The sequence below is a fragment of the Phascolarctos cinereus genome, unplaced genomic scaffold (genome assembly GCF_003287225.1).
Source record: "Phascolarctos cinereus isolate Bilbo 61053 unplaced genomic scaffold, phaCin_HiC Scaffold_726;HRSCAF=1367, whole genome shotgun sequence".
NCBI lineage: Eukaryota > Metazoa > Chordata > Mammalia > Diprotodontia > Phascolarctidae > Phascolarctos > Phascolarctos cinereus.
In genome coordinates this window covers 208,996,316-209,012,033 of record NW_027556098.1, presented here as the reverse complement: position 1 = coordinate 209,012,033, position 15,718 = coordinate 208,996,316, and the positions used below count along the sequence as shown (strand labels likewise).

The window sequence follows — 15,718 nt, the reverse complement described above, 5'->3', positions numbered from 1 at the left end:
ATATTTCAGAGAAGGGCTTTTGGAAGAACACATTCTGATGGCAACCATAAATCTAAGTTGCGTGAAGATAAAAATGGTGGTATTTAGAAAAAATATTTTTATAACCACTCTGTTGTTTGGATTATTACTGTCATGGTGTTTTACTGATCCCACCAGTAAATTAGATGCCATACCAAAAAGAAATAATATATACTTAGCCATTCTTGTAAAATACAGTAGACTGAAATAACTATGTCTGTGAATTAGTTTTTGGAAAATGTAAAATTTCTTTCAAGTTTTTAGTTTCATAGAAACCTCCTGACCAGAAATAGGGCAACGCTCCAGTTAATCAGATCATACCCCAGAGAAATAACATGGATCCTTTAGATCTTCAAATGTCAATCATTTGAATATTTGGCTGATTTGGGCAAAAACAAGTTATTTGACCTATTGGGCTATTGCTTTAATGCTCTACTTCATAGGACCTTGAAGATACATTAATGAAATGATATAGAATAATGGAGCTTGAAGAGTTTTTCAAAGATTATTGTCTGTCCCCATCACCTTGAAAATGCCAGATATGTAAATTAATTACTAGTCATTTTTCACAAGAAGAGGAAAAACACAAAGTAAAAATATGCTACCATTTATATAATGTGTTAAGAATTGCAAAGTGTTTTACACATGTCAATTCCTTACTTTATGAAGTAGGTAAGGCATCCTATTTTACAGATAAAGAACCTGAGGCTGACATGCCCAGGGTCACACAGTTAGTAAAATGATAAATATTGGCTTCCAGTGGAATCAAGAGACTGATTTTTAAATTTGAATGCATGTCATTCTGGAATATGTGATTTTATTAGTGCAGAGAGATCCAGGTACAAGAAATGACTTTACCAATGAAGCCTTGGACTTTGAAATATGTCTAAAGGTGTTATGTAAGTCACATAGAGATCAAGTGACTTGCCTAGGGTCATACATTCATTGGCATTACAGGGAGGAAGGATTCAAACCTAGGTTTTCCTGATTCCAAGCTCAGTGCTCTTATCTAATAGGTCATGATGCCTCTACATGTGTGCCACATTCCTCTTTGAAGAGGCTTTGGATGTACTACACTTCATATTTTAAATGAAAATATGCTGTATTGAGGTTACATGGATTTGTTGGGGTGGTTCAGATTTGTGATTTAATCATTGTGGAGGACTTAAGTCAATAAACATTTATTAAGTAACTTCTATGCAATAGTCAATGTGCTAGATGCTGGGAACGTAGAAGCAAAAATGAAATAGTCTTGTGATCTCAAGGGATTTATGTTCTAGCAGAGGAGAAAACACACACAAGTGCATTGCTGTTCAATTGTGTCCAACTCTTCTTGACCCCATGTACCATAGCATGCCAATTCCATCCATGGGGTCTGCTTGGCAAAGATATTGGAATGGTTTGCCATTTCCTTCTCCAGTGGATTAAGACAAACAGAGGTTAAGTGACATGCACAGGGTCACACAGCTAGTCACATTTGAACTCAGGAACGTAAGTATTCCTGACTCTGGACCCAGCCCTTTATGTACTGAGCCACTTAGCTTGCCTCCCTTCTTCTGTGTGTGTGTGCGTGTGTGTGTGTGTGTGTGTGTGTGTAACTCCATTCCTCAATGCAGACACACTGGCAGGGGTATTGAAAAGTTCAATGACTTGCCAGAGTCATAAAGTTATAGATTTACATCTTATCAACTGAATTAATTAAATCCATTTTGTTAACACCTTCAGTCTTTAACTTATTTCCATCTAAAGTGAAATATTTTGGAAAGTGGTACTATAATCTAATTTCTTTACAGAAACAGCCAATTATCTATGTATTTGGTTTAAAGGCTAAACACATATACTATGTAAATGTGAACAATCTCAATTCACAGAAACCCACATAAAGAGTCAATCTGTGTAATAATTGCTGATGTACATTTTTCACTTTGGAAAGGTTTCTTTTAATTATGTCCTCACTTAAAAAATCTCCAGGGACAAACACAGTTATGTATGTATGTATGTATGTATGTATGTATGTATGTATGTATGTAGTAATATGTCTATGTATGCATATATGTGTGTATACAATTAAAATTCCTCAGAAAAACTCACAGTATAATTACCAGTAAACTACATGAATGTACTATTAACCTTTAGCAAAATGTCAGATTATGGAAACCTAAAAAGATTGTTTGGTACAAACACACACATGCATATGTATGTGTATGTATACATGTGTACAATTATAATTACTCAGAAAAAATGTTCAGTATAATTACCAGTAAACTATATAAATGTATTATTAACTTTTAGGAAAACATCAGAATATGGAAACCCAAAAAGATTGTTTGGTACAAACACACACATACATGCATGTATGTATGTATGTATGTATGTATGTATGTATGTGTGTGTGTGTATGTGCGTGTGTGTGTGTGTGTAAGTGTGTATATAGTTAAAATGCCTCAGAAAAAAACTCACAGTATAATTACCAGTAAACTACATAAATGTATAATTAACCTTTAGTAAAACGTCAGAATATGGAAACCTAAAAAATGTGTTTGGTACTATGCCTGAAAGATAAAGCAAAGCAGGAGCCTGCATGGGTCATTTGACACCTCTTAAGGTAAAGTACATATACAGTTAGTAGAATTTACATTGGGATACCCGATGCATTCTTTGCAGGATCAGTCACCACACTGTTTCTAGTAGGAAGGCCAACTGACACCAATGAGCAGAAGACCCCTGACCTCAGCCCATGACCCAGGCCTTGTATTTATTTGGATTATACTGATTAAATGTACAAGTCATCTACCCTGACAGGAAGTAAACCCCTGGAGGGCAGTGGCTTCAGTCTTATCTCTGTATTCCCATACCTAGCACAGTACCTGGCATATGTCACATGCTTAATCGATGGTTGTTTATTGATTGATTGACATCAGGTGTTTCTGGAGAGCCCTAGTGGATATCACCACTGTTCATCAAATGCTTTAGTACTTTACCTCCCCGGGTTAGAAGCCTATCCGTTCCATTTCCTCCCACTTTTTACCTCATGTCCATGTTCCGTTTTAGGAACAGAAATTTTTGAAACGGTAAAGTGAGGACTTGCTGTACGAGGACGTTTGTGTTCCACATGGACTAATCTTTCGGTTGTCAGATCTGACGTTTTCTTGATCTGCAGGAAAACACAACTCATTGATGATATTTACAAAAGGATAAAAGCCATTTACATTTGCGGAGAAAGACAGAGAAAACAGAGGCTCAGGGGTCCAACCTGTGATGATATGTGCATTCCCATTTGATCTGTTGTTGAGATATGCGTTTCAGAAGGCACTGGTACCACTGCGGGCTTGACTGCTTTAGGGACAACATGAGGTTCTGAAACCGGACGCTGGGGATGCTCAATGACTCTGGTTTCGGAGATCTGCTCCTTATAGCCATACTCCAAAGTTGTCTGTTGCCCGTAAGATTCTTCGAAATGCCCTGGCTCTCGGGGCTCTCTCACACGGGCTTGATCGACTGCAGCAACAACGGTGGCCACGGCTTCGGCCTTTTTCCCAGCTCCCACCTAGAGGTGACACATCCAAAGTTCAGATTTGGTAATGACCAAGTCAAGCACTGGGTAAACATTTTCTTCCTGGTATACCGGTCAAAAGAAATACAAACGGGCACATACACACATCTTCCTATTCTACAGATGACATTAAGAGGCAGACAATTCACTTACATTACATAAAATGTACACACTTAGTAATGTATTTTTCTCACTTATTATTTCCTTAATTATCATATATATTTAGATACACTCAACATGCAAATGCTTTAATCACGTGAAACAATGAAATACATAAAATTAGAAGCAGAAGAATGGGACAAAAGAAGATGTGTCCAGACAATTTTGGGAAGATTAAAGATTGTGAGTAAGTTGGACAACACAGACACATAATATTTCCCTTCCTAGTCCCCAGCCCCACATAATATAATCTCTGGACCTCAGTTTCTTGTGGAATTTGTTTGCATTGAGATTCTGATTATTATCCTACATGGAACATTTGGTCTTGTGTGAACAGAGTCACCACATTCATAAAAACACACTCTCACAAACAGTGATATCTTCATGTTCAGAGGAGCCAGAGTCAATAAAGAGATGTGTGTTTTGCATGCAAATATTAGATAACATGATGGCTCATGAATGCTCATTGAATGCATGAATACGTTTGTGATTCCTCATGAGGGAAAACCCTTCAGATGTTAGGATATCTCTATCAAAGAACACCAAGGAAAATTGGTATTCTTCACCAATGAAAGTACTGCAATGTAAAGGGAAATGTTTTCATGTGGAGAGAAAAAAACATTTCCTTTCCCACTGATGGCCACTTCCATTTCACCATTATCAGGATTCAGAGCTCAGTGTTAGTCAATAGCACAGGTAGAAATGGCATTTGTGGTTATTTTCTCATTTCTGAAGGGGGCTATGGATGGAGAAACACCTTGTAGAGAGGATGCTCTTTAAAAAAAATCTTTTAAACTAGGAGTTTTTAAACCTGTAGTCTTTGAATTTATTTTTATAAGTATTTTGATATCTGTATTTTTAAAATAATCGGTTTCCTTGGTAATCCTATTCATTTCCTTTTATGCATTTAAAAACTGTATTCTGAGAAAGGGTCCTTTGGTTTCAGAGGGGTCCAAAAGGATAAGAGCACTTGATGAAAAATGGTCCGTGTACTACATTTCGATTTTTTAAAATTTAGTGTTTGCAGTGCCAGACGTTGACCTGAACATTGACGTTTGACCATGCCTGACACAAGTAAGTACTGGATGCAGGGATATAATTATGCTTATCCAATGCAATGTAGTAAGTATTATGGGGTGTTCCAACAAAATAATTTTGTTTCACTGTAATATAGAAGGTGTGGATTACTGAGTTTTCAAATGTGCTATCTTCATTTATTTAAAAATAACACTCTCAACAATTTAAAATGTAAATAAATATGAGGGCTTTAATTTTCTTCCCTGAAACAATATCTAACCTGTCTCAGAGAATGGCAACTAGTTCCCTCATTTCAAATTTGTATCTTAAAAGAAAAATGTCTATGACTTGGTTCCTTTATTTATTGCTTTTTAGGCTACAGACTTGATTGACACATGAAACTTTTTATTAAATAATCTCAATGACTATTCTTATGTTTTATATTTATATAGCACTTTACAGTATTCAAACTATTTTGTTTTCTTTTTCATTTCATCCTAACAACAACCCAGTGAGATAGGTAGAGCAGGTACTTTTATCACAATTTGGGGGAGGAGGGCTTAAACCATTATTTCATCGATATGAGAAAATACCAGTATGGAAATGCCTTGACCAATTGATGAATCAATCATTTAATAACAATTAAGTATTTATTAAGTGTCTGCTATGCATCTGGCACTGTGCCAGGCACTGGGGATACAAATACAAAGGATGAAACAATATTTACAAAGAGCTTGGATCAACAGCCTTTTTATAATTTATCATTTTTATAAATTTGCCTGGGGCATTGAGAGGCTAAATAACCAGTCCATGCATATGGCTATTATTTGTCAGAAGAAGGACTTGAACACATATCTTCCTGATTTCAGGGCTGGCTACCTATCTACTCCTCTATTCTTCTCTTATCTCCCACTTTATAGATTTTTTTTTAACTCAGACAAGCAGAAGAAAAATTTGAAATTAAAAGATGGTTTTGAAGTGAGAGAACTATTCAAAGCAGACTGCAGTTCACACATAAGAAATGTTGTGAATTCATTTAGTGGACACAAAGAAAAAGCGACGCAAACTGACTTTTCACCAGAGAAAGCCAAGTGTCTGCCAGCTGGAGACTTTACTGGGTTTAATCATACCTAGAATTTGTGTTGGGTAACTAAGCAATCAGATAGATCAAGCAGACACAGACAAGACTGAATGGATTGTACTGATGGCTGATGAAGTATGATGAAACAATGCTTCACACTACCATAGCATTGGTTTTCACCTCATCATGAAAAAGATGGAATTGTTCTTGAGCAGCAAATCCTTCTCTAGTCCTTGATATTATATTTGACCCTGTGCCTTTGACGGTAGTAATTACTACTTTTGGTAAAGAAATCCTCTCAGCATCCATTGTTAGCTAATTTTATGACAAAAATGAAACAGTTATTTTTACGTGGCTCTTTTCAAGGTTCATAGGAATTAATTTTACGAATAGTTTGCCCATGTGAAATGTCCCATCAGAATGACTGTCATGCATAAGGTGTGTGGTTTGGCACAGAATGCTATATCTATGGAATGATATTCTTTTAAAAACAAGTTTCTATTAGAAAAGTAATTGTAGAAAAAAGTCACTAAGACAGAGAGTAAGGTGCATATTAATGAAAGAAAACAGTAAATATGTGAGGAAAATACCAACAGAAATGGAGAAGTTAATCTCAAATTTCACTGATAAGTTTCAAAAGAATAGATTATTATGAAGGGAGGAAATGGAATGTTAAGAGAAATTTATTGTGGTTTAGAGTGAAATATGGTTCTGAAAGGAAGAGATTAAGGGAGGAAGGTCTCACATGTGCAAACAGCTATAGTCACCTTTTCATGGGTTATGTGTACTTGTTCTTGTTGGGTAGAAATTCCTTCTCTAGTTCTTGATATTGCATCCTGTTTGGATTTAGTGGTAGCAACTACAACAGTAGGTGCTGTGGTTTTCTCAGCTTCTTTTCTCATCTGATTTTTACAGTAAAGATAAAGATGAATGGTTCATAGGATTATAAAGAAAAATACTTGTAACTAGATTAAACACAAATGTAGAAACATAAAGAGAAAATTAAATTGACTTATTGTGCTTGGTATGAGGCAATATCTGGGATTCATGGTGCACACACACATACATACATACAAAACACAAATCCATTTTACAAAAAGTGGATGTGCCCACTGATTCATCACTGATTTATATCAGCATGTTTTATTTGGAAAGATTCTCTTGAAATCAATCTGCATGCAAAGAGATAATTTCTATCGCTGGAAGACATGTTAATCATGGAAAGTGGGAATGAATGATAAATTAGGAAGGAAGAGTAATACGTAGTAATATTAACAACGGACAAATATCCTGGTTCAGTAGTTGCTGAAAAATTAAACGTGTCAAAAAGAAAGGATGTTAATAGTTCTTTTTTATAATGATTGGCAATGAAGTGTTAAGAACAGGAAATTTCACACCTATGACAGTTATCATCACCTTTTCATGAGTAACATGAAATTGTTCATGTCTGACGGCCATTCCTTCTCTACTTCTCAGTGTAGTTTCTTGAGCTTTGGCTTTAGCAGCTGCAATTGCTATTGTAGAATGAGCAAGTTTCTCAGCTTCCTTCCTCATCTGATTATTATAGTAAAATAAAGATTTGAGCTCCATATGGTCCCAAACAAACATGGCATAATTTCAGAAGTAATAATGCAAGATGCAGGGATGTAGGGTTACTTAGGAAGGAGTGACTAACTTCCACTTATGAAGGTAGAAAATTATCATAATTATTGGGAATCACAATACTTAAGATATTAGGTATAAGTAAATAAAAAATCTTTGTATTATAATGTATAAAAACAGATTTTAAGTTGTATTCAAAAATCTTAGCCTTCATGCAAATGGCTAAAGATATTGATGAAAGAAATAATGGTAAGCAGGTTAATGTTGAATGAAGATCAAATATGCAGAGAAAGTAATGATAGTTGTTCAAATTTTTAAACCATTTTAGCTTTGGTTTCAGAAAGGAAAATACAGATTAATTCTTATATTCTTGAGTAAATAATGGGTTTGCTAGAAGAGTAAGTTGTAAGAGTTAATTTCACATTCAGAATGTTTGTGTTCACCTTTTCTTGTGTTATGTGTAATTGTTCCTGCTTAGTAGCGATTTCTTCTCTAGTTCTTGATATTGTTTCTTGTTCTTTGACTTTAGGAGTGGCAACTATGACTTTAGGTACCACTGTTTTCCTAGTTTCTTTTCTCATCTAAATATTAAAGTAAAAAAGAGGGGGGATAGGGAAAGAGTTAATCCCATGTTGTCTCTGACAAAAGCAACATGAGGAAAATGAGTGAAAGGTTATGAAAAAGATGATGAAATTTCTTCCTATTCAAGGACATCTCTGTGTGAGCATTTCAATAGGATCTCACTGCAACAAAATTGCTTGGATCATCCACTTTATATGCAGTGGCATATCTATTGAAAGCTTATGGATCCAGTGGAATCTACAATGTCTCAGGTAACACTCACAATTTCTTTAAAGATTTTAAAATGCAACCCCATCAATTTCATATAGATTGGCTTTTATTCAATGGAATTATTCCAACAGAATGACAATAAGAAATATTTCTGGCCTTTTATTTCTTACAGTCTTGGATGTCATCTACTTCAATAGGAAGATTTTAAAAATTCAACTTGTGATAAAGTGTTAGTAATCACTCAAAATGAAACGGTGATGTTAAGAAATGGAAAATGGACGTGAACATGAGCAAGGGGGAAGGTGTGACTTAGAAAGTTTTTGATCCAGGGGGGAAAAGTAATGTTGAAGACAGGTGATGAACATGTAAAAAGTTTGCATATAGAACCATGCCACCATGAATTTCACATCCTTGGATATAGCAGTATTCACCTCTCCATGAGTTATATGCATTTGTTCTTGTATTGAGACAAGCTCTTCTCTAGCTCTCAGCACTGTTTCTTGTTCTTCAAGTTTGTCAGAGGCAGCTACCACCATAGCTACTGCAGTGCTCTCGGCTTCCTTCCTCATCTGATTATTTGAGTGAAATCAAAAGTTGAAGTTCATGTGCCCCAGATAAAATGTCACGATGCCAGTACAGAATAAGTGAAAAAAGAGAATGGATAGAGGACAGAGGGAGGAAAACTCAACACTCCCCTCTCTTACCCCTTCCCAAAGCCCAAGCTAGGTTGGATCAGCTTGCAATTCCTAGTGAGAAAGCTTCAGCTAAATATGGATACCTTTGGTTTTTAGGACTCTTCTAAAATCATGATTATGTAGCCACTGTTCACTACCAACAACCCTATGGGGTAGGTTGTGCTGATGTTATCAACTCCTGGCACTCTGGACGCCACCCAGATTTGGGCTCCTGAGTAGTGGTCACCATCATAGTGGAAGCTTCAGATTGATTGTCATCAGGAAAATGGCAACCACAGCTTCTTTTGGTGGGTGACAACTAGGACTTTTGCTGAAAGCAGTCTTCCATTGACTTAGATAACAAGGAAACAGCGTAATTTAGTTAGGTTCCCACACACAGGACAAGTTTTAACTTATGGAACCTTTTAAAAATCAATTGAGGTCCAGTATTAAGAAGAGAAGCACAGAATCAATGCTGGGAATGGATAACACATAGGTGATAAGAAACACAGCCTAGAAATAGGGGATAAAAATCTATACCTTTTTTTTTTCCTTAAAATTAAACCTTGAATTTAGTGTATGAAGTGAAAAGAGATAAGGGGAAAATGAAGGCTGTTTCCAGTTTTGTAACATATTTAGTGTTAGTGTGGCAAATCCTTGGTTCATGGGATCGGAGAGTTTTTAGAACTGAAAGTCACTGTTTCTCTAAATAGTGAGTCAACACAATTTAGTAGCAGCTAGCATTTCTAAGTCACTTTAGCACTTAGAAAGCACTTCATGTAGATTGACTCATTTGGTCATCTCAGCAACTTTGGGAGGGTGGAGCAAGAATGACAATAGTGATGATGAGGGCACTGATGTGCTTGAATATATTCTATTTGTTGGAAGGATGTGGTGTTTGCCCATGAACTACAATTTCTTTGGAGAACAAGACTTACCGTCTCTTGAGTTACTTGTACTTGTTGCTGTCTTATTCCTTCAGCAGTTTTAGTTTCTTGTTCTTTAGCTTTAGCAGCGGTAATTACTACCTTCGGTACAAAGGCTTTCTCGGTTTCTTTTCTCATCTGTTTTTAAATAATAAAAGAGATCTTATTTTCTCTGTTTCTTAAATAAAAATAACATGATTTTTATTAAACAGCAATGTGGGAAAGGAGGCCAAATCTTTTTGTAGGTCTGTACATTGAATTAAAGTAACACATAGTACTGGTTAATGTAGTTCTGACATTCCTATTCTTAATGTCCTAAGACAGCTAGGCTTGGATAAAGAAATAAAGAAATAAAGCATCCAGCACTGAATCAATGCCTTTGAAAAATAAAAATACTTAGTTTTTTAAAAGGTTTTTTTTTCTATACAAGTTATCATTATACAGCAGAACATGGTATTCACATAGGTCTTGATTAGTGTGAACAATGAATTCCCTAAAGTGGTTGCATTATTCAAATTCACAGAGAATTTTTGCAGTGAGCTGGACCCAATTACCATATAATGCCGGACCTGGAGTCAGGAAGACTCATCTTCATGAATTCAAATCCAGTCTCAGACACTTCCTAGCTGTGTGACTCTGGGCAAGTCACTTAACCCAATTTTCCTTAGTTTCCTCATATGTAAAATTAGGTGGAGAAGGAAATGGCAAACTGCTCCAGTATCTTTGCCGAAAAATCCCCAAATGGGGTCACAGAGAGGAAGACACAACTGAACAACAACCACAAAAACCACCATATGCCAGGTAATGGGACTAAGTACTGGGGATATAAAAAGGGGCAAAAGATAGTCCCCGCCCTCAATCTAATCAGAATGTTTCTTTTCAATTTGACAACAAACTATAACATTGACATACATACACAACAGGCATCAGCAGTGTACTTCACCTATGAAATCATGATATTCACCTTTTCTTGAGTTATGTGTATTTGTTCTTTCTTGGTAGTAATTTCTTCTCTGGTTTTCAATTTTAATTCCTGTTCCTTGGCTTTATCAGTAGCAACTACTACCTTGGTTGTAGCAGTCTTTGCTTCTTTTCTTGTCTAATTTTCATAGAGAAAAAGGGAAGGAATTCTTTAATTCACCTTCATCTAAAAAGTCCTTATCATATATCGTACAAAAACCATAAATATCACAAAATGCCAGAAATAGATGAGAGATGAGAGAAAAAAAGAAAAAGTAGAGAAGTTTTGAAGTACAATAGTAACTAAATGGGAAGGGAAATGACTCTGGACTTGTAGGATGAATTTTGGTCTAGTAAGCAAGTTTCCATTAATACCTGCTTGGAGTGCAGGATAATTTCAAGGTGAAGGACCCAACTCCTGCCCTGGCTCTGTTGTTAACTTGGAATAGACCACTGACCAAGGCAGTAGATATCCTGCCTAGACCTTAGCTTCCTACTCTGTCAAATAAATAAAGAGCTAGGATTGGATAATCTGTGATGACTTCAAGTTTTTAAAGTCCATGGTGATGATTCTCCTCAAGGAAACATCATTGCAAAAGAATGAATTAGATGACTCTCTAGAGACTTAGAAACAACGGGAAGATGTCACAAATAGGCAAATTTAGCCTCAAGGTCAGGAAACCTTCCTAACAATTAGATTTACCTAAAATTGCAATGAGTTGCCTGGATGTGATAGGTTCTCCTGTATTAGAGGTCCTCAAGCAAAGGTAGGACACTCACTCATAGGGAAATTCTCATTCAGGTGTATGTTGGACTACATGGCCTCCAAGCGCACTTCCAACTCTCAGTTTTTGAGATATAGTTCATGTAGTAAGAGTCTGGAATACCTCCAGATATGGGGCCAAGGTTCAAGTGTTCAGTGGGCCAGGGCAAGTTAGCACATGTGACATGTGCTTTGTGTCCACAGACTATAGTTCCTTCCCTAACAGCAACTTTGCAAATGCAAGTAGAGAGTAAAAAAAAAAAAAGGTAGAGAGTGATAACTATTGTGCAAACTATGCAAAACTTACATCCTATTGATGGTAGACCTCCTTTCAAAAAGAAATCTATCTCCTAATAACTATATAAAGCAGGCTAGGAAAATTCTCATGATGCCAGGCCACTAAGGTTGAGTTTCCTGAACTAACCAATGCCCCCGGTCTCATGGCTACTGTCTCCTCCTACTTGGAATAATCCAAAACAGACAGAGTCCCCATACCAGCATATGCTTTGAGAGATAATCCAATCCCCTGGAGTAACACTATCATATCTGTTTCTGACTCAGGTGGAGGTCCTGTCCTATCTCAGTTACAGACAGGATTGAGCTGCAGGCTTGCAGGAAGCCAGACTTCCTTCAGACTAGTATCAACATCTATACACTCAAGGTCACCTCCACACATCAGGTAGTAGTATAAACAGATTGCGTGAAAACAGCTTTTGCCTGAGAATAATGGTTTAGCAATCCTGTGACTTGTACTGTTTGGGCTAGCTCTCTGACCTCCCCTGGGCTCTGAACCATTCTGCTTAGAGCTATGCTAAATATGGACAACTTCTTCCTTGGCTGGCATCCTGGACTTGACTTCACAGGATCAGCTTATCGCTTCCTTCTGGGCTTAATTAACTTCCATGAAGAGGATTATATCTTCCTCCCCTTCTGTAATATATTCATTAAATCTCCCCAATTCTCTTTGTTCTTCTTGTTGACCTCTTACCTTCCTGACCATGGGTACCTGTCAGGACCTTTCTTTTGAGCTGGATTCCTGGCCAGCACCCTTTCTAGCTGCCTTTATCTCATCATAACCCAAACTCCAATGTTGCAGGCCCTGCCTGTGTCTTTTAAACAGTTATTTAAAAGTTATGTAAAGGGGAGTCAGTAATCCCTTTAGAATGGGTCCACACTAAGTATAATGACCAAACTTGGTTCCTAAGGAGAAATACGGAAATGTACCACCCTCCCTTCTTTCCAGAGGTGCGGAACTATGCATGAGAAGCACAGAATATAACGTTGGAATTGGCTGGTGTGGTTAGCTTCTTTGAATTTTTTTTCCTCTCTCTCTCTCTCTCTCTCTCTCTCTCTCTCTCTCTCTCTCTCTCTCTCTCTCTCTTTTTTTGTTTTGTTTTTATTACAAGCTATGCCTCTTTGGCAGTAAAAGAGGGGAGAGATGTATCTGGACATGAAGGTGATAGAAAAACAAAGGAGATAAAAAATTTTAAAATAAATTAGTCTATATTCATTCATCAATCCAACGAGGATTTATTGAGGGGGTTTCTTCCTGTTGGAACGGTATAGTTCCAGTATGACCTAGGAAGGGCCAAATCATCATGTTCCATCTAACATAAGGAAAAGGACACGGTGACAGGAAGAGGAAGGGCAGCCGACATCAGCGCGTCTCCCGTACCTGCTCTTGAACAGGTTGTACATGCACTGCAGTCGTGGTTGTCCTCATTGCAGTCTGTTCTACAGCACTCGTTACTGGTTCTCTCACTCTGGCCATATCAACTGCGGCAACAACGGTCGCAACAGCTGCGCTCTTGTCGGCTTCTTGTCTCACCTGAGGGAGGGACACCAGGTGATGTTATTTTCTTAGGTGGCAAAGACTGGGACACAATGGACAGAAATGGTCAAGAGAAAGACACATGTAAGGATCATTCAAGTACTCAGATGCTACTTACTGACTTGTGAAATCAAAACATTCCAGTTTAATAGCATCCACTTTCAAGAATTTACACTCACAATTAATTGATGCTCCTATCAAGTTTGAATCACATTAAGTCTTTCATTATTCTCATCCATTTTTTAAAGACAAATGCATCTTTATATGATTGATGACGTCTAACCCCCAACCTCTTCAGCCTAAATATTTGCAATAAAATCTGGTACTAATCTTCAGAGTGTTCAAGGACAATGACTAACCCACAAAAGAAACTTGCTCTACCTTAAACTCTTTCCTTACCTCTTTAGCACCAGTGGCTGCAACTCCAGCAGCAAAGGCTGCACTTGCAGCACTGACTTCAGCCCCGGCAGCTCCACTGATGGTCACTTGCTCTTGGATACCATATTTGCCTTCCCATCTTTCTTCAGTTCTAATCTGTGTTGAACTTGTCACTGTGGTTTCCCTCATTTGTGATTCGGAGGTAGCTACATAGCCCTCTTGCTTCCAAGGGGGAGGCACCTCAGGACCAGTAGCTATGGTGGTCTGTGTCTTCCGCATCAGTAATGGGGACTTCACAGGTCTAATGGGTGATGTGGAAATCCTTCCAGCTGGAGACACAGACCTGGTGAATGAAAAGGTAGATGGCATCAATACAGACCAACTCATAAAAATTCCCCTACAGATCATAGGGTTTGATTTCTAGGAGGAAGAGCTGAAGCTGCTTTGATCTGTATCTTTTTAAATGTCTCATTAACCCATTTCAATTATCCCATAGACCAAAAATAAAGTGATTCAAAGTCTTTGACTCATGTCTTAGTAAATCTTTTTCTTCTGTGATGTAGCCTCAAGAGAGAAATATATCAGACCCCATGAAAGAATTTGTCCCATGTGTTAGAACCTTTTTAGCATCTTCATCCATCCCTCACAATAGGTAAATCAAGATGGATAAAGGATACTTTCTTCAAAAGCCCAGTCAAATGATAGTGCACATGTAAATCAAATGTAAAAAATGAAACATGTGTGTACATATATGCACATATTGTATTCTATGCATTAAGGGGCTAAATCTATGATTTACTGATTTAGGGAACTCCTAGATGAGGAGACACCCTTCTGTCAACACAGGTGGACATTTTCTTTGTAATTCATAATCTCAGAGAGTTGCCCATAGCATTGGGAGATTACTTGTCCAGGAGCACACAGAGGCAGGTCTGGAACTCATTTCTTCCTGGCACTTATGCCTCTCTCTCTCTCTCTTTCACTCTTTCTCTCTCATTCTCTCTGTCTCTCTTTGTCTGTCTCTCTGTCTGTCTGTCTCTCCCCCCCATCTCCTCTCTGTCTCTGTCTTTCTTTGTTTCTCCCCTTTGGTCTCTTAATTCATCAATGGGATAACTGCTAATGTACTTCACAATACTCTAACTGCTCATTTATTGTCCTCTCTTGTCAGTCCTTCTTAGTTTTAGCTGAATTTACTTTATTGCCCTCTCTAACCTTACTGTATTTCTAGCCTTTTTGAAAATAGTCTTCTAAATTACTATGAAAAAGGGTTAGTACAGAACCTAAGGCTTGTATATTTCTCGGTTACATCTTTAGTGTTGTCATAAACTATGGTTTTAATTAAGTTGTCTTCCTACATAATGGACTGGAATGTAAACCAGAGTTCCTGAGGGCCCAGAAGTGGAGTCCAACTAAGAGGATGGATTGTAGGATTCATTGGCAAAATATTGCTACAACCATTGGTGTTTCTTACCAATCTGGAACTATAGTCTGGGGGCAATTCTCTAACCAGCTTTCAGGTGGTAAATGATTTTTAATAATTTATTGAATTCTGGTCTGATTGAGGCTTTACTGTAATTGACACTCCAGGTGGCAGTGTTGCCTTGTTATAACAGCTCTTTGCAAAATATGCATAGAGATAAATGTTTATAAATTTACCCTGGCAGCTACCAATCCCTGCATAGAGTATTTAACTTAAACTGCTCATAAATACAACAGCATTTTATTCCAATTAGTGCTCAAGGTACAGTTGCTATTTGCTACTAAATTAAAATGGAAATTAACAATAAGTTGCAACATTTACTGCAGTTTAGTGGGGGAGATACTTAATCGCTTTGTCTTTAAAGGGCTCTTCTGTGGAAAATCAATTCTTTTTTTTAATAAATGAAGTTGTAATCAAACTTAAGAGATACTTAGAGGAAACAAATCTCTGCTTTATGAATGGGTGCATGTTAAAAAAAGAAAAA

General features: G+C 37.2%; 1 protein-coding gene across 1 annotated transcript in view; it reads right to left on the bottom strand.

Moving 5' to 3' along the window:
• The window catches only part of TTN (titin), a 329,039-nt gene that overhangs the window by 293,426 nt on the left and 19,895 nt on the right, over nt 1-15,718 (bottom strand). Inside the window, 10 exon segments of the mRNA XM_078146156.1 lie at nt 3,047-3,172; nt 3,272-3,565; nt 6,596-6,730; nt 7,245-7,382; nt 7,874-8,011; nt 8,654-8,791; nt 9,835-9,960; nt 10,787-10,921; nt 13,221-13,373; nt 13,776-14,097. Of these exon segments, the coding sequence (XP_078002282.1) occupies nt 3,047-3,172; nt 3,272-3,565; nt 6,596-6,730; nt 7,245-7,382; nt 7,874-8,011; nt 8,654-8,791; nt 9,835-9,960; nt 10,787-10,921; nt 13,221-13,373; nt 13,776-14,097 (1,705 nt within the window).